This window comes from Scatophagus argus, chromosome 7 (assembly GCF_020382885.2).
Source record: "Scatophagus argus isolate fScaArg1 chromosome 7, fScaArg1.pri, whole genome shotgun sequence".
Taxonomy (NCBI): Eukaryota; Metazoa; Chordata; class Actinopteri; family Scatophagidae; genus Scatophagus; species Scatophagus argus.
This window is the reverse complement of record NC_058499.1, coordinates 10,636,200-10,654,603: the sequence shown is the minus strand read 5'-3', so window position 1 is coordinate 10,654,603 and position 18,404 is coordinate 10,636,200. Positions and strand designations below refer to the sequence as shown.

General features: G+C 41.8%; 1 protein-coding gene across 4 annotated transcripts in view; it reads right to left on the bottom strand.

Annotated features, from left to right (window-relative positions):
• The window catches only part of megf11 (multiple EGF-like-domains 11), a 65,594-nt gene that overhangs the window by 13,277 nt on the left and 33,913 nt on the right, over positions 1-18,404 (bottom strand). For all 4 annotated transcript variants that reach the window (XM_046394828.1, XM_046394827.1, XM_046394830.1 and 1 more), the window contains 8 exons: positions 9,942-10,188; positions 9,659-9,779; positions 8,612-8,748; positions 6,596-6,808; positions 5,932-6,106; positions 1,584-1,704; positions 653-816; positions 430-532 (listed from right to left, as the gene is read on the bottom strand). In XM_046394828.1, coding sequence (XP_046250784.1) covers positions 430-532; positions 653-816; positions 1,584-1,704; positions 5,932-6,106; positions 6,596-6,808; positions 8,612-8,748; positions 9,659-9,779; positions 9,942-10,188 — 1,281 coding nt within the window. The remainder of the gene's footprint in view (positions 1-429; positions 533-652; positions 817-1,583; positions 1,705-5,931; positions 6,107-6,595; positions 6,809-8,611; positions 8,749-9,658; positions 9,780-9,941; positions 10,189-18,404) is intronic.

Genomic DNA, 18,404 nt, shown 5'->3' with positions numbered 1-18,404 from the left:
CATGAGAGCATTCTGGGCCAACAATTTGATTCTGTCTCCAAATATTTATCTGGTGAGTCACTTCAGACATTGCATATAAGCAATAATGGATGCAATATAAGTACGAGTGCATACCAGCATCCAGTGTGGCAGCCAAGAGAATTAATTTCGGGTACACACAAAAATTCTCATTCACATACCCGCCGACTCAGAGGCAAAACAAATTGAACATTTAATTAACAAAACACTGCTTAGACATTCTGTAAACATACTGTAAAATATAAACCACGAATGCCGCAGCATATTTTCCTGTTTTATTAAATAAGTATGTCTGACTCGCATCTGATGTCCTTGATTTTCAGCAGATGGAGATAAGTAAACACAGTTTTTAGATCTCTCTTTAGTTATTTCTGCCCCAAATATCAGTCTGATTGTTAAAGAAAGACTGACCTGTCCAGCCAGGGTAGCAGCGGCAGTAGCCTGTCACTGGATCACAACCATCAGCATGGCTACAGTCACAGCGCTCGCGACACTCCAACCCATAGGTACCATCCTGACAACAATAAAAACACTGTTATTACCTACAAATAGACGCAGCGGGGCATTACAAGTTGAATGGTGCACAAAAAGGTTCAAGACCTCTAGCGTCCTCTCAGTTAAAAGACAGACTTACAGGACAGGACTCGTCGCAGTGCTCTCCCCTCCACCCGGGAGAACATGTACAAATGCCATCCACAGGGTCACATGCAGCTCCATTGGCACATAAGCATGACTGATTACAGCCCAGGCCCCACGTACCACTCGAACAAAGGATGGAGCAGTCCACGCCTTGCCAGCCTGGGGCAAGACACATCGAACTCTTCACATTTGGACACAGCTGCATTGTATTATAACTTTATAAAATTAGTCCACCAACATAGTACAGTGTACAGAGGTGCCAAACTTGAGACTCACCCTCAAATTATATCTGAGTGGTTAATTTAAAGGGTGTGATTCACGGGACATGAAATAAAAAAATAAATAAATGACTAAATTCAGTTATGAAAAAATTCTGCATAACCGTAGCTGTCAGTCAGTTGATCCACTGCTTTGGTCTGTGCTGAAATATCTTGACGACTAATGGAGTTTCTCAGAGGATGAAACAATCTGAGAAAAACAGCTGGTCGAACAGCTCAAAACGCATGTGCACACTATGGTCATAACCTGAGATGAGGGGTCTCAAGTGGAGGTCTCATTTTGAGGGGTCGTAATCCAAAAAGGTTGGGAAGCCCTGACATTAAAAAATTGCAATTGCACATAACATAAACACAATGCACGGTGATGACACTCATGGCACCAATTAAGAAGAGCTTAAATGATGTATTATAAGTAAAACCTGAACAAATGAAGAATAGGGGTCATCTGGCAGGAGTGTATAATACAATGCAGATAGGAAAACAACCTGAATTATGTTTTTTATCTTCAGATCTTTTTATCGAACAGATTGAGACCATACATACAGTTTGAATGTGTGAAAGCGTCATTCACCCACTCTGAAATATGTTTTGTCAGATCACAAAGCACACAACACAGTCAGTGTAGACCTTAAGTCAATTTTACTCTACCTTCCCTGCAGATGCAGGAGCCGTCGACTGGGGAGCAGGATGCGTGATTATGGCAGGAGCAGGTGGACATGCAGTTTGGTCCATATAGACCAGGGGGACAGACTGTAGCACAGTCCTCACCCTGAGGTAGAAATAATGCAAAGTCATGAGGCAAAAAAAAAATAAAAAAATCAGTATGGCAATAAATGTGCTGACTCTGGCAGACCTAAAACAGAAATAATATAGTCTGAACAGATGCAGACAGAAAGACAGGGAGGGGTCCACTGCACTCCTCCTTGGCTTACTGAAGTGTTTATTTAGACCAGTCATACTGGATCTGTATACAGAATGAGGAGCAAAGCAACCATAAAACTGAATGGGTCTATGATAATAACTGAAGTTCAAGAGGAAAGGCCACACTGGATCCTCCTGAGCTATCACCTCCCAACTTCCAATTATGGACTCTATATATTCTGACAGCACCTTCTCCCAGCCACGCTTTACTGTTTTGCAACCACGCTCCACCCCATCCCTCCATCTCTCACTTCCTCGAGGTTAGTCTCTGTGGGGGTCATCAGTGGAGAGATTGACTGGACTCGAATCCAGAGAGTCTTCTGGTTCTTGGTGAAATGCCTGCTCGAAGATACATCTCTGAAACTGTAAACTTCAAGGTAATGGAGGGATTTTATAAACACAAGTGAATGGGAGAGAAGATGGATTCAGTCCCAGGGTGCAGTGATGCAGTACGCAAAAGTCTCACCCACCAGCCAAAAGACTTCTCATTCCAGTCTTTAGTGCTTCATTTTGTTGCTACATCCCAAAAGACAGAACAGATCGTGTTTGAGGTTCATGTCCATGTCCCCTAATGAGCGAAGTAGTACTACTACAATAGACTGGTCGGTTGGATCCGAGAAAAATATTGTAAACCTCCCAGTGAAGATCTTTGCCAAAGCAGTTGGCGATACCATGTGTATCGGAGGAAGCACATGGTTGTCTACACCTTCCTCAGGCCAACAGTGGGAGTTCGCAATACTATGACAATGTAATTTCAAAACCAAATTGGGTAGGAAAGGGAATTGATGTAAAACTCAAACAAATAAACTCGGTGGTAACTGGGTGGACAGGGAAATGCCACAGACATCCCTGACAGACTGTGGCAGACTCTCAATTAATTCCCTGTTCATGAGTACACCAAGGGGAGATTGGCAGCTATGCTGGCACAGCCTTTAAGCCCCTCACCATTGCAATAGAGTGAACTATTCATAAAGGACACGGAGTACTCTTACTCCTTCCCTGTCCTCTGCCGCCTGCTGCCATTAGAATTTCTCTCCTTTTAAAGCTGAGCACAGCCCACCTCCACTCGTTTTGTCCCTCCCTAAGCTGGAGATCACAGCCAGCCTATGGATTCCCACACCTTCTTTTCCAAACCCTGCCTTGAGTGACAGGTGACACAATGATTTAGAGTTCCAATTAGTGGCCCAGAGGAGTCCTGAGTGGCTCTTACTTCGTTCACTAGAGCACCAGGGGACTGCCGGCTGCTCACTGCTCTCATTATCATTTTGAACTCAGTTTAAACAGGAGGCAGGAGGAGATGTGCCAGCGGACGCCAGGGGCAGAACACACATCTTAAAACATCTCTCCTCCCCGTACACCACATGAAAGCGCCTGTCTGTGAATGAAATTTTTATCAATCGGCTGCAATAACCTTTGTTCTACTGGAAATGACGGCTTCCAAACTGCTAACAATAGCAATTCAGTTACAGTTGTTAAGTGGGGAGAGAAGTTCGACCAGTCGGGCGGATGGGGGGGTCCAGCCTGTCTTCTGAGCAAAGGCAATTTACTGGTGACTGGACTCATGGATAAAACGTCATGCAGCCACAAATGACCACATGGATTTTCCTGCATCCATGGCTGCGTCGGATTCCACTTGGTTTCACCCTCATGGCGCAGAGACCAGTGGTTGCACTGCTCTCAAGAGGGGAAAGGCAGCTCTCTCATTAGTTGACTGATTCATATTCCTTCTGAGCTGCAAAGGATAGAAGTCAGTATGTGGAGAATCATTATTAATACACGGGCTGTCAGTCCATCGCACGAGAGCAGCAGGACCTTACATAACTACACAGCCAATGGAGGCAGACCTGAGCCGCTGAGAGGCAGCCAGGTCGTCCTTGGCTGAGGCACTAAATTCGTACCTATTAGTATCTTAATGTAATTGGAGAGCATTTTTTCTAGAAAGTCTGACACAACATTGATCAGCCTGGAATCCATTGAGACTAGATGCAAATGGCACCACTAATTACCAATCAGTCTCACTCCTTAACAGTTCATCTAACTGCTGGATGAGTGACTGCAGTTTAAAATTCATGCAGCAAGACAGAAAATGAACCTCTGAACCTTTTTGATGAGGCTAGAAAGCCCTGAGAGATAGGAAAATGATTTGTTTTCACCACCTACAAAGGCAGACTGGATTCCATTTCTAATACATTCATATTTCATATGCACGGGTGTCAAGATTCTTAGAACCTGCAGAAGTAGGGACGAAATGTTACATACTGCAGATTGCGATGGACAATGCCTGAATAGGTAACATGTAATCATTTTGTCCCAGTCAAAAAGAGCATGTCCAATTACTAGAGCTAAATCAAGCGTGCAGGAGCTCAGTCTGCGCCAACACTTTGCTTGGTTTGCCTCCCGATGGGACTCCGGAACAAAGATGCAGCAGGGAGGCTTAGTCCTATCAGCTGTCCTCTGGGGAAGTGACTTCACCAGCAATCATAGCCCCAACACCATCATCAGCCACATTTTAAAAGCCCCACTGCGCAATAATGGTGATGTGCCACATGTGAGACAAAAAGTTACCCACTTACAGGTAAGAGCCAAGATCACAGCTCTACCTCACTGACAAACCATTTGTGTAGTTTGCACAGCAGCAGCTTTATTAAAAAAACAAAAAACAAAACTACCTGAAGCAACCCCCCCCCCCCCCCCCCCCCAACCCCTTCAACACAAACACACCAGTCCTCCATATGAGGTGTGTCTGTTCCCATCTGACTGCCTCCTTTTCTATCCAGCTCCTGCCCTCTAGGTCTGTTTAATGGATCTGGCAGCCCTTCCCAGCAGCCGCCAAAAGAGAACAGGTGGAGCAAATTAAGACACAGTCTGCGGCCCTGTTCAGTAGCTCAATTCACCACAGTGGCCCGCTGTAAGACACAGGCAATTTCCACCGAAATGTAACATTGGCAGAAATGCACCCTTTCCGTCTCTGTTGCTCTGTAACTTCAGATTGCAAGACAAGAAATACAAAGGAAAAACCGATTGAAGTTACCCGACTAATTTGACAGTTGTAAAAGGGGACAATACGGCTGCACAAAAACTGCTAAAATGGAAAAGTATATAGGTCAAAATTCAATTTTCTCCCTGGTCTCGGGATATAGATCTAAGGTTGTTCTCTACTTGGCTCTCTGATGCTACAAGTTAACGTATACAGCCATATTTGTAAAATACACGTGGCTGATTATAAATGTCTGCAAAGGACTGGACCACAGAATAAATCATTTAACAAGGAAATTTCTTGTGGTGCAATCGAGCACATCCATTATAAGGCAATAATAAAATGCCTCACCTTGCTTCTGCTTGCCTGTGTGCAAAAAGCCTTTAAAGTAATACTGGGACCACTTCCAGAATATTACAACCACGATGACGTACACATTTTACTACAGCAACAAATAACACGGAATATAAATCAAAGCAACAACCTTCACAAGTGAAGCTTGTATACTAGGAGGATGAACTATTTCACAGCATGTGGTGTGAGTTACATTATAGACACAAAACCAATACTCTTCCATCAATCTCCTTTTATAATTATTATTTCACCTAACTACAGATTTTCACAAGCATAAGAAAGCGACAAGAAGCAAGGTTACAATGACCATTAACCTATGGCAGTGTTATGAAATATTTATGTGACCAATATCATAATTACAAGTTGACATCCCATAATTACAGCAGTGATTACATTAAAAAAGAGAGCAAAGCGGCAACATAATAAATGATTTTAAACACCAAGTCAAAACACTTTAAGGACTTTAAAAGCATTTTGTGATTTTTATTCTTTCTTTTCTTTCTCCTTTCCCTACTCTTATCCCGTCAGTGAATATTGGCTCTGTGTTGCTTTGTGTAACATAATTGTGCTAGCATATTTGCGTGTTCTCCCAAAGGGGATTTAGATCTCATGAAAACAAGTAAAGGTCAAATAAGAAAAAAAATAAATGACAATAAAATATTTGACATCTAAAATAACAATAAAACATTGCCAGGATAGCAGCCACTGTCTTAGGTACAATGAAAGAGCAGCAACGGTACTCACCATGAACCCAGGGGCACATATACAAGCACCTGTGACAGGATGGCAGTCGGCTCCATTGGTGCAGGTGCAGGGCAACACACATTCCTCTCCGTAGTATCCAGGCGGGCAGGTCTCATTACAGTAAAGCCCAGTCCATCCTGCAGAGCAGGTGCATTCACCAGAAAGAGGATGGCAGCTACAGCATAATGAGAAAGAAAGATGGAACAACAACAGGAGGGCGACGCGAAGTGAGGCGAAGTTTCAGTTCTGAGAGTATCAACACTTCATTCGTGAGCAGGGTCAAAGTCTGAAGTCTGAGCAGACATTACAGCAATTCATCCATCTATGTGTCTAAGTGCTTGTTTCAGATAGATGAGGTGTCCCTTTTCTCCTTCGTTCTGTAATGACTTCTATAGTCGGTGCCCAACTCCAGCAGGAATCAGAGCATTAACATTACATTAACTATGAATGCTATGAGAAATTATGAATGAAGCAAAGGTCGCCATTAAAAGCCAGCTGGATGGCATGTCGGTGTCCAGTCTTCAGAATAAGTGCTGGCTTAGAGCTGAAATTAAGCAGGATTGGGTTGGAGAAGTCTTAATTCTTATTGCACTAGAGCGATCTTGAATGAAGGCTTGATCAGAGTGAAGCTGTGTGTGTGGAGTTGCATTGATGTCTCACTTACCTCACAGTGTTGCTGGTATTACAGGGGCAGTACTTGTCACAGATGAGGCCATAGAGGCCTGGGGGACAGAATCTCTCTTGGCAATTAGGGCCTTTAAACCCCGTTTCACACAGACAGGCCCCATTTATATGGTGACACTTGGCTCCATTCTGACACTCACACTTCTGGCTGCACTGCGGACCAAAGCTGCCCACAGGACAGTCATCCTGACACCTGGGGGACAGATTAGGCTGTCTTTTAAATTGGCACTCTGAGAAAGTCAGGTACATTTAGACAAATTAGAGTCAAGAACACGAGACATGAAATTCAAATGTAAAACGGTCAGAGAAGCCCTGTACACGTGACACATTAAAAACCTTAGAGCTGAAATAATTAGCTGATTAATCGATTAGTTGAGAGCAAAGTTGAAAACAGATTGATTGTTTATGTCATTAAATGTGAAGATGTGCTCATTTACAGTTTTATATGATCTTAAACTGAATTTCTTTCTGTTTTTAAACTTTGGAATCAGTGATTTTTCAATATTTTTGGACATTTTACATAAATAAAACACTGCATCAGTGAGGTAGCCGGCATATTATTCAACAGTGAGAACAATAGTTATAGTAGCTGTTTTGGCAGCTCAAAGGAGACCCACAAAATATTAAACAGGTGGCGTTCATGGTGTTTGCTTAAAACGCCATTGGCTCTCTGTGTTTTAATACCTCTTCTAAGTCAAAAAGGAAAGCACTAATAATGAATACTACTATGCATGAAACACACTTTCATGACAGCAATGACTTTCTACAATGAAAGGTTTGTGTGAGTATTTGAAAATTCAAGTGGGTATTTCACTTTGGAGTAAAACTCTTCAGCTACGACTGCAATGTAGTACAATTCTTATATTATTAATAGTCTTTTTATATTTCATAACTTAAATATTGAATATTTAATTTTAAAATTTTACCATAAATGCTATTTCAATGAGCACATGATCAGGAAGCCCTAAAAGCAGCTCCCTGCTGTCAGCGGTTTGGACTCGTCCTCAGCCACAGAAATTACAATCGCTGCAGAGTTTGCCCCCATGAAGCAATGAAGCAAGTCAGAGAATGGATTTTTTTATCCCTTAAATATACTGACTGAACTATACAATCCTGGTAGAGAATCCATCTCAGGAGTCTAACAAAGCTATTACATATAGCTCAATTACATTATAAAATGGGGAGGTTATGTTTCACGTTTAAATTACTGCAGCTTTACTTTTATCAGGGGACAATGATATTATTATACAAGACAGCAGTAGGTGGGGGCTAACACAATCTCAGATTATTCCTGGTAGGTTAATTCACCTGCCACTGACAAAATGAATGAGAGCAATTTTGCAAAATAATAAAGTAAAGAGAAGGTCTTGTCGAGGAAGTGTTTCCATCCAAGAGACAATTGCTTAAGCTGAACCAATAAACTCAGGCTGCTCTGGGCTTCTTTGGCAGGCATAGGGAACTAAAAAGGTCTGTGGATTTCAATGAGACCTTAATCTAAGACCATTACTTATAATTAATGAGCAAAATCCAAACAGCAAGTAGCCCATGGTGAGATCAATGGACAGGCTGGGAGTGGAGGAGGATGAGGGCTGAAGACATGAAACCTTGCTGGCCAGCATGAAGCACAAGATTAATTAATCGGAAAAAACATGCCTATTAAAAGCTTCCAATCCACCTTCAAATAGACTAATGGGCATTTATAAATGTTTATTTCTCTTGAGTGTGAGATTATTCTAACATTTCCTTTCTCTTTTAAAGAGACAGCCAGGTTTGTGCCTCATTTGGATGTCAACAAAGAGAATAGGTCAATGAGTGACTTTTTATTGTGTAACTGTCAGCATGAAAACATCCCTTTGCATTAAATACTAATATCAATAAATCATTCCACTGTCTGGCCTATTTTCAGAGTAGCAGGAACACAAAAGTTTGCTCAGAGTACCACTCAAAAAGGCTTTTGTGCAGAGCAGTATGTCTGCCAGGTGTGTCTGCTACGTACCTGCGTCCACTGAAGCCAGCTGAGCACTGGCACTGCCCCATGATGTGGTCGCACAGCCCACCATTACGACAGGAACAGTCCTTGCTGCAGTTGATGCCGTACCTGCCGAGAGGGCAAGGCTGGGCACAAACCGAACCCTTTGAAAAACAGCAAGCAATCAACCACATGAGCTACATCATCACTCTACTCCTCACCAGTACGGAAACATCTAAGACGATACTTTTAAACTTTTTGGACAATTTGGACCTTCTACTTATGTTTTATCTTTTTTTCTGCCATATGTCCTATCTCCCCCTGCTTAGAACATAAAAGACAGCATTACATTGAAGAAATAACCTCATTGTAGATTTTATTTTCAGACGGAAAGTCGGAAGGGGTAAGTCAGTGTGAGTTCCTCTTTTTGTCAGCTATTCTATTTGCGAGGTTAGCTGAGAACTGATATTCATATCCAGGTATTTCATATGAAATCAGTTTCTCAATGGAATATCCAAAAAAATTACACATATCATGATATAGAAATATGACAATAAAGAGAAGATTTTATCCATACCTTCCATGCCAAAAATTAGCGCTTTTAAAAGCATACAGTAGTCGGATTGTGGGTTTGATTCATGTCCTCTATTCAGTAGTTTGACAGTAAAGACTGACACGTGGGGAACGTATAAGGAAGATGACATACAAGAAATGTCCCCAGCTGGAAGCAAACTAGGAATATTGTCCTAAATCCCTAGGACATGGGGACATCTTTTACATTTTTAACTGCGGGTGGCCATGTTCACTTGAAATCACTTTGTGAACAGGGGTTTGAGGAAGCTTGTACAACCTCACCACTGGGAAATTCTTTTCCTGAAGGGAGTTGAGAATCCCATATTTTCATTCATAACTGAACACAGCATATGGATCAAGGTTCTCAACCTGTCAGGCTGTGCTGTAAAGAGAGATATAAACATTTTTCTCAGAGCACCAATGATATTCAACATTTTTCTTCTCTTAGGCCTTCCTTCTTCACTTCCTTCCTTTCTTCCCAACTTCACTTGAGTGACCTACCGTCCACCCAGCAGGGCAGGAACAATCTCCAGTGATGTGGTGGCACATTCCTCCATTCTGACAGGGGCAGCTCTGTTCACAATGAGGCCCGTGACTACCGGAGGGGCATCGCTCTCCACAGCTGTCACCAGACACAAGTCAACAGTCAAACGCCTCTGACACATAACTTGTGTTTGCCTGCAGGTCTTTGCATCAACAAAGAACGCTCAGACAAACAACAAAAATTCTTTCATAGACACCAAAGAGAAAGTTGCAAAGGAATAAACATGATGCTGGTACTCACAAAGCCCCTGAGTACCCCGGTGCACAGATGCACTCTCCTGTCTCGTGGTTGCAGGTGGCACCATTGAGACACTGGCAGGGTAGTTGGCATGCTTTGCCATAGTAACCGTGCTCACAGGGCTCCTCGCACCGCCATCCCTGGTACCCATCAGTGCAGACACAGGCACCTGTGATGGGGTTACACTTCGCCCCATTTTGGCACTGACACCGATTACTGCAATGAGGTCCCCAGTAGTCACTCTCACAGCCTGCAGGCACAGAGAGAAGCGACATCACACAGAGCAAAACAAAAGAGAATATGCACCAGGATTTGAAACCTCTGAGATTATATGTCTGATAAATACAAATAAGTAATAAAATCAAATTAATTCTTCTAAAATATATGCAGTAATTCATCAGGAGCAGAACATATTTCTTGAAATCGCTCCTCACATCTAATTATTCAGCACTGTAAAAAATTTCCTTCAGTGATTCATAACCTTGATAATCTTGATATTCATCTTCAGCCTCATGCCTACTTTATTCATTTTCCATCCATTTAATAAAATACCACAGTTTCTAAAGTTCTGAGATCCTTATTCTTTTTACTGTCAACAAATCCCACAAACAGATCAAAACCAGCATGACAGACACAAGTGATCCTACAAATCAGTGCAGCTAAAGTCTGATATCTTATTCCTTAGTGCCACAGAGCTCTACTGGTTTTCCAAAAATGGTTAAAAACACCAGTAATCCACAGTGATTCACAATTGACAATATGTTCTTTCATTACCAACATCATGAGTACTGTACTCACTAAAATTCCTTCTACCAAAAGCTACAGGCTGGATGAAATGATTCATCCATTAAAAAAAATTAAGCATACGAGTATACACATGATCCAACTTACATCTTTAGAAGTTAAGTTGTGTACTGAAAGGCTCAGACAAGATGTCAAAGTCAAAAAGTATGTGATTTTTTTTCCTCAATAACAAAAACTTATAGAATATCACCAGTCAACCATCTAATAAATTCATCCACTGTCTCTGGGTTATTGGCTGCATCTGAGAATGCCCCGAGCAATAAGTAGAGGAACACCCTCCACAGATCCACCACACAAACAACACGAAGTACAGACACATGCAAACTCCACACAGGAAGGACGTGAGCCAAAAATCAAAATGAAATTCTGTGTGTGTGTGTGTGTGTGTGCGTGAGACCACTGAGCCTCTACTTCACATCTATGAGAACTGCAAAACATCAGCCAGCAACACATCTGAACAAAATTCATATCTCATGCTTTTTCAAAACATTCATCAAACTGTAACTCAAGTGACTGACGAAAGCTTTTGGCTGAACAGTACACTGCATGGAGAGTTGATCAACATAACAGCAGCCTTAATTTAGTAAACTCTTGAAGAACCATTTTTGCAAAAAAATCAGAAAAACATGAAAGGCCCTCTCCAGAGCCAGTGTTCGGTTTGTCCATTCTGAGCTACCGTAGGAACATGTCAATGCAACGTGGCAGACTTTTGAACCTGCTCTCTGTTCGGATATAAAAGGCTTGTTCTGAGTTAATGAAGGCACAGTGATGTTTAATTTCAGGTGATTATACACTAATGAAAACATGACTATGAATATTAGATTATTTTATCATAATCCAACTAAATCCTACACACTGGACCTTGAAGCTGTAGATTATTTTCTCAGTTAAGTGATTAATCATCTGGTGTACAAAATGTTATAAAATAGTTTAAAATGGCCATCACATTTTCCTAGAGCCACAGAATAGTTTTCCCATCAAAGAAGGCCGAGAAACACAACTCTTTTATTTGAAGTGCTGTAAGCAGTGAATTTTTGGTATGTTTGCTTAAGACTTGCTGATTAATTGTCTGTCAATTGATCAGTCAGTTAGTCAGCTCACTTTCACTCAGACTCATTAATATAGCAAAAGGCAAATCTATAGACCTAAAACAGGATGAAGAACTCCTCGGAGTTGGGTGAACTCTCATTGGCTTCAATGTTAAAAAACAGTATTATTTATTTTATAATATAATATCAAAAACATGCAAGTTTTATGTGTTTCAATGCACATTTCTTCCCTTGTAGTCTAGAAGGATGACTAAAACTCTGCATCACCAACAAGTAACACGGAATGCTCAAACAGGTGTAAAATGTAGTTCTGTCACTGAGAATGTGGTAAGGACGTCTACAATACCAGACCGATTTATGATGCTGACATAGCTTCTCGTGGCCTTCATAGAGAAAGGCTTTAATAACACTCTGAAATTGATCTGCAAAAAAGGAAAGCAAGCTGTTCACACCTCATAGAGGGAAGAGCAAAAGAGGATGCAAAGATTAAGAACACAAGGTACGACTGATTTTTCAAATGTAACGGTTTCTTACTTGTGTGTCTTTTAACACCTTTTTTTTCAGGTGCAAATTCAGCAGTCAGCTGTCAAAATGGCTAGTGGGGGAAAAAAATCTTAAGGTACTGGAGGCAGTGAAACTATCAAATTGCTGATGACAAATGCTCACTTTTCAAACTTTTCTAAATGTACTTTGAACTGACTAATATTACTGAGTCTGAAGCAATGGTACAGAAAGTTCATCTGAATGGAAATAACACAATGAGACAATGTTCACCCTCTGTGACAAGACACAGAGACCCCAGAGGTGTCATCCCTCAACGACGAACAGGGGAATTAGTGTAGCCAGCTGAATTGTTATATTGGCACTCAAACAAATTAGTTAAGTTATATGACCTAGCCGCCTTACTTGGGTTTATGTTACGAGCTCAGTGACATTGTTAAGGGGTACCTAAGGGAATGCTGTAAAACAAGCAATTCCCTCATTCTTCAGGGGATGGATCTGTTTAGAAAAACTCAATATGTCCCATATGCAAGCAACAGCTAATCTTCAAGGTTAAATGAATTACCGGCTTTAACGTGAAGAACAATCTGCACTGAGCTGGGGCAGTAGCCATCATTCTCACCGGTGAAATTGTTCTTTCGAGGATCTAGTGGTGATTTAAGTGATTGGTATGGCCTTATGTCTCTGCAGCAGCTGCTGTATTGCCTCACATAAAAGCCCAGCTTGAGCTCCAGGCCTGCACAGCAGCCAGGATGGTGAATATTCGACTATTGATTCGCACATCATCGCAGACTCAGTTGTAAATGTAAAGACACTACGCCCCCTCCTTGTATGCTCGCTTTGCCAGAACTGTGATCAGCCAGAGTGGGAGCTTAATGAACCCTGTTTCATGGTCGGCACTGGCGCCTGTTTTTCCAGGTACACAGCAGGAAGATGATCAGCCCTTCCCTGATACAGACAGGTTTGCTCTGAAGGGGGTCCTGAAACACGGGGCGAGTGCAGTATTACTTCTGCGGTTGGACAGACTAGAGGCCACATTACAGGGCTCGCATTGATTTGATCTAATCGGCTCCTGGCCTCCAGTCTGGCATGAATGAGCTCCCTGAAGGTTGAGCTGCTGCCACGCAAACGACCCTGGCACATTAAATTTGAGGAGTGTGCGGGCGGCCGGGGTAATGGATGAGCAGTTCAGCTGCAACTTGGTTTAGCACTCTATAAGCACTCATCAGAGCTTCCTCAGCTCAACAGTGCTCCCTCAGCACAGCACAAAAACAGGCATTGCCTATATAATTGGAGGCATCATGACCTCTGGTTTCAGCTTCAAACCTTGACCACTTCAATACAGACTGCATTTTCTATGCCTACATGTATAACTTTAAATATGATGTCAGTTAAAAATACCCAGACAGGCAGAGAAAAACAGAAATAAACCTTTTGCAGCACTTAATTTGCAGACTTTTCTGGTGCTTAGGAGCTCAACAAATGTTAGCATTTGAAGTTTTAAACCTTCTTTAGCTTGCAGTTAGAGGCCTCAGCACATTGAGAGCAAAGCCCATTATCTCGCTGTCTCTCTGCTACACAGAGGTTCTCAAACTTAACCCAGTAGTCTCTCACTTCCCAACTCTGACAGCATTTAACTGTGATTAAGGAGTCAGAGTTCATGATGAGCTGCAGGCAAAAACAAAGAGAAACAGCAGAAGAAAGTAGCATGTAGCATGAAGGCTTCAGTTTCTAGACAGTACAGCTAAATTGTCTAAGGTGATGAGGACCCCCTGTGGGTTGTGTTGTGTAGGCAACAAATCCCACACAAGTCTGAAACTAGAGAAGCTGCAAGCCAGCCCATTAACTGGTCAGTCCGGGGTCAGTGATCCTAACCATAGGACACATACACTAGCCAGCCCAGACTCTCAGAGCTCATAATGCATAACAGTTGGAATGTGGATAACCTCACACACAGGGAAAGGTCCAATCCCAAGGTGCTGGGCATAATCCCTTTGGCTGGAACAAAACAGATCACGTTGAGGGGTACTGGCATATAGTAAACTTCTGAAGGTTATGTCCAAAGAATGGGCTGAGAGAGCCGTCGTGCTGGTGCTAAGCTTTGAAGTGTGTTCAAGAGTCTGCATGATCAGTGGCTGGCTTCAACCGGATTAAAACCAAACAGCTTTCAGCAGCTGACTTCATTCAGAGGTTCTCCTGAACTTGGCTTCTTCAGCAAAATGTTTGTTCTCGACGAGGGGGAGTCTGTGCCACAGAAAGCTTCTCAAAGCTAAATTCAAAATCAGGGCCTGAGTCAAGCTCTTTAAACAGCAGAATATCTCTCCCCACTCAAATGGCATCAGAGTTTTATACTTCATTTATTCATCTTGAGACAGGGCAAAAGCAAACTTCATCTTGAATCGCAGCTGGACCAGTTTAAATGCTTGCCACTCGAGGTGCCTGGTGCAGACAGTCGCCTGTTTCTTTGCCAACTCAAACTGGGAAAACCACATTATTGTCCCTGGAATATTTGGCACACAGCCCGACTTCACTCCCCACTGCCAGAGTCACTCACTGTCACATAACTGTTATTACCACACACTGTTGACACTTGAGAAATAACTTAACTCATACAAGACATTAGAAGGCAAAATGCTCTGACTCCTGAGAGCCTTTTACTCCCTGCTTACTCCTTAGCAGAGCTTGCAGCAAAGCAAAGCAGCGTGACTCATTGTCTTGACGAGTCTCCTGCATCGCCTCATGAGAAGAGTGCACCTCAGAGTTTCATTTTGTCTGATTCGTGCTTTGTACCTCCAGCTTTGTTCTTTTTCTTGACAGATTTGAGTTTTCAAATTACACTCCATGACTAGAATTAATACTAGCAAGTCACTATTACAAAATGGCATGAAGAGACAGGCTTTCCTTACAGAGTTTTAATGTTAAAATAATCACTTTTAAAAGAACAATGAAACAATTCTGCCGACAATTTAGATGACACTAGAATATGTTATATTCAACTCTTCAGTCAATATGAGCTATTTGCAATAGAAGTTATTCAATTAAAGCCCAACTCCACATCCAGCTATTCATCACAGCTCCCTGATTCAATGACTAATAGACAGAAAAGCAGACAGGACTGGTACCAGGGTCTAGGGGGAAGTAATGATTGTTGTGTAAAGCGGTAAATTTGCATTGAGTGATAAATGTCTCTCAGATTTGTTAAACTTGCAGCTGTAAAAGCTGCCAATACCTTACAAGACAGGTCCCAGTGTCCCCTTCATGTTCTGCTGACACCTATTACACTGTTATTTATTGGTGCTCAGAAAACCCAGACACGACGAGTAAACAGTTTAGATACATCCCTGTGAGCTTGACAAATGAATTTCTAAATATACAGAAGAAACTGCCAATAGTCAGGGGGGCAGTTCTGCTGAATTGGAATAACAGCGTGCTGCAGCCTCTGTTGTTGGGCGTGTCGTTTGTCCTGCCCTAATTCATCTTAGCCGAGCTCTTGTGTGTTCACAGTTCCCTGGGGGAGAGGGGCAGCACAGGACTAAGCCCACAATATAACAGAGAAAATCTCTGAACAGTTTGCCACTCAGACGGTTCACTATAATGCACCATATGGGCCCTCCTGCAGCTGGTTAAGAGGTAACAAGATCTGACTGTTGCCTATTTGGAATCACAGAACTAATGAGTGAATAACTTAATTCTTTTAGGGCTATGCATTACTGATTAAAAGGACTGGCCTGGCTGTTTATCCTGCAGAGGATCTGATCATTTGTCCAAGTTCTATTCAGGATGTGAACCTGGATCAATACGAGTACTTGAGGTGCCAGCCGGCTCCTCTGCAGCACTTCTCTGACGGGGTTAACAGGGCGGGTGGTTGACCAAGACAGACAAAGCCAGGTCATCTCACGTTTTATTCTAAAGAAGCACTCAAGAGGGCGGCCCTCTCTTTCTAATGAAACAGGCAGTGTTGAGCAATAATGTAACGGGGCTGTGAGGAATGCTTTCGCCTCAGTGCAGTAAACCAGTCACTTGTTCAAAAGAACCTGACACGGCTCATGAAAGCTTCTGGATCAGCAAATTGTTACACAGCCCACTGGTCCTTCCAATTAATAATTTACTCTTCACCCTGTCCTGCAGAAAGCAAACCCTTTGTTTTCTTGCCACAGGACAACAACAAAAAAGCAATCAGGGCAGAAGTGAACATTTATCTGCAGTACACACAGATGCACAGTGACCAGAGTATAAATAAAGCCATAACTGCACTGCATCACAGACATAACACACAAAAATAGATCAGTCACAGACAACGACAAAGCCGGTCACTAAAACTGTGTCAACCCAATAAAACCAACTGTTACCACACTTAATGTGCACACATTGATTTCCTATTTTCAATTATTAATTCTAATTAGGATAGAGCAGAATGTGCCATGGGGCAACAGTTGTCAGTGTTGGGGGGGTGCAATCACAGACTGATGTACATTCATATAATGGCCATAAGGTGTCATGAGAAAGGCAGAAAGAATCTTCAGGGCAATTTTCTGTGCTCTGATTTTCTGTGTACATTTTGGACAGATAAAGACGGAGAAATAACCAAACAAGTTCATTTTCTCAAGCATTTAAGCACAGTTTTGAGCTACTTCTGCTTAGAGTTTACGTTTAATGCTGCGTCATACTTTCACATCTCAGAGGCAGAGATTATACTTCATACAAACATACATATAAACAAACAAATCATCAGTTAATAAAACATTAAGCGTTGATATGGAAAGAACTGCCAAGTTGTATTTACTGCATTACAATTAGCCCCGGCTTGACCGGCTACAGCACTAAATTGCTGCTAACATATTAATGCATCAATAATTATGACTCAGTAATATCACAAACTGACATAATGAGTACTGTGTGAGTGAATATGAGAGGCTATAGTTTTGCCTCAGGTACTCTAATAAGAGAATTTTATGTGGTCTAGTCTGACTTCTGTAATAATCCACAAACAGGCGTGTGACACTGAACATACACATTTGTTTCTCCCCAGACAGAGGAGGCAGAACCAGTCACAGGTGAATCTAGGACTTCCAATCACTGGGTGCAAGCTTGAAACAGATTTTTTAAACCACTTTGTTTTAACATCAACATTACATCAATGCTCATGCTGGGCTGCTGTACTGAAAACAGCAGGTTATAAAAGCAGGTTTTGTTTGGTGCCACATGAGTCCAGAGCATGAATCATTTTTAAAACATATTTTTATTTGTATTTATTTTGATTTTGATTTATTTATTTTATTTTCAGGCTGGAAAGCAATGATCCTGGGGGTCAGATCCAGCAAATGTATCCACCATGTTCACACGAATCAACCTTTCGCAATTACAATTTTGGACATGCATCTGAGATGAAGACTTGTAGGAGAGTAGGCGCGGACACAATCCAGTGTGTATGTAGGTTCTCAGTCATCGGGGTTGTGGTAGTTGAGGTATTGGAGGTGAAGGCAACTGTATTTCTTTTAGGTTGTTAAAGGCTTTTCACCTTTTAGAACTGAGGAAACCTTTTGGATGAGAGGTGAAACGTCTTGAACAACCCAAAAGAAATCCGATTGCCTTCACTTCTAGCACCTTGACACAGTCCAGCGTTGATGAGCATGTGCCATGAATTCCTTTACTTTAAAATTTACTTCAGAATTAAGTAAGTTTGAATTAAGTGAAGTCTTTTTATCCTTCAGAGAGAAGAGTGGTCATATTCATGAGAGTTATATTGTTACCTATATTATACTGTTTTAAAGGTTTCATGTCACTCCTGCAATGTAATTCAATTCACTGCTGACTGCCTGTATGCTCAGTGTCTTGCAAACACAGATTTCTGCCATTTTAGCTCATTTGGTGAGCTGCTTACACTGATTACTGTTGTTTGCACTCATAACTACAAATAGAACCAGTGGATTTAGCTATGTTTTGTACAGCATAACATAGCTATACAAAATATAGCCCTCCCCCAATCAGTGTTTTCAAGGGGTGTTATTGTTGGCGCTGCTGTGACACAGACAATCAGATTGCTTTCCTGAGAACAGCAACTACCAAAAAAAAAAAACCAGGGAAAAACATGAGTTTATTCATGCATTTAGTC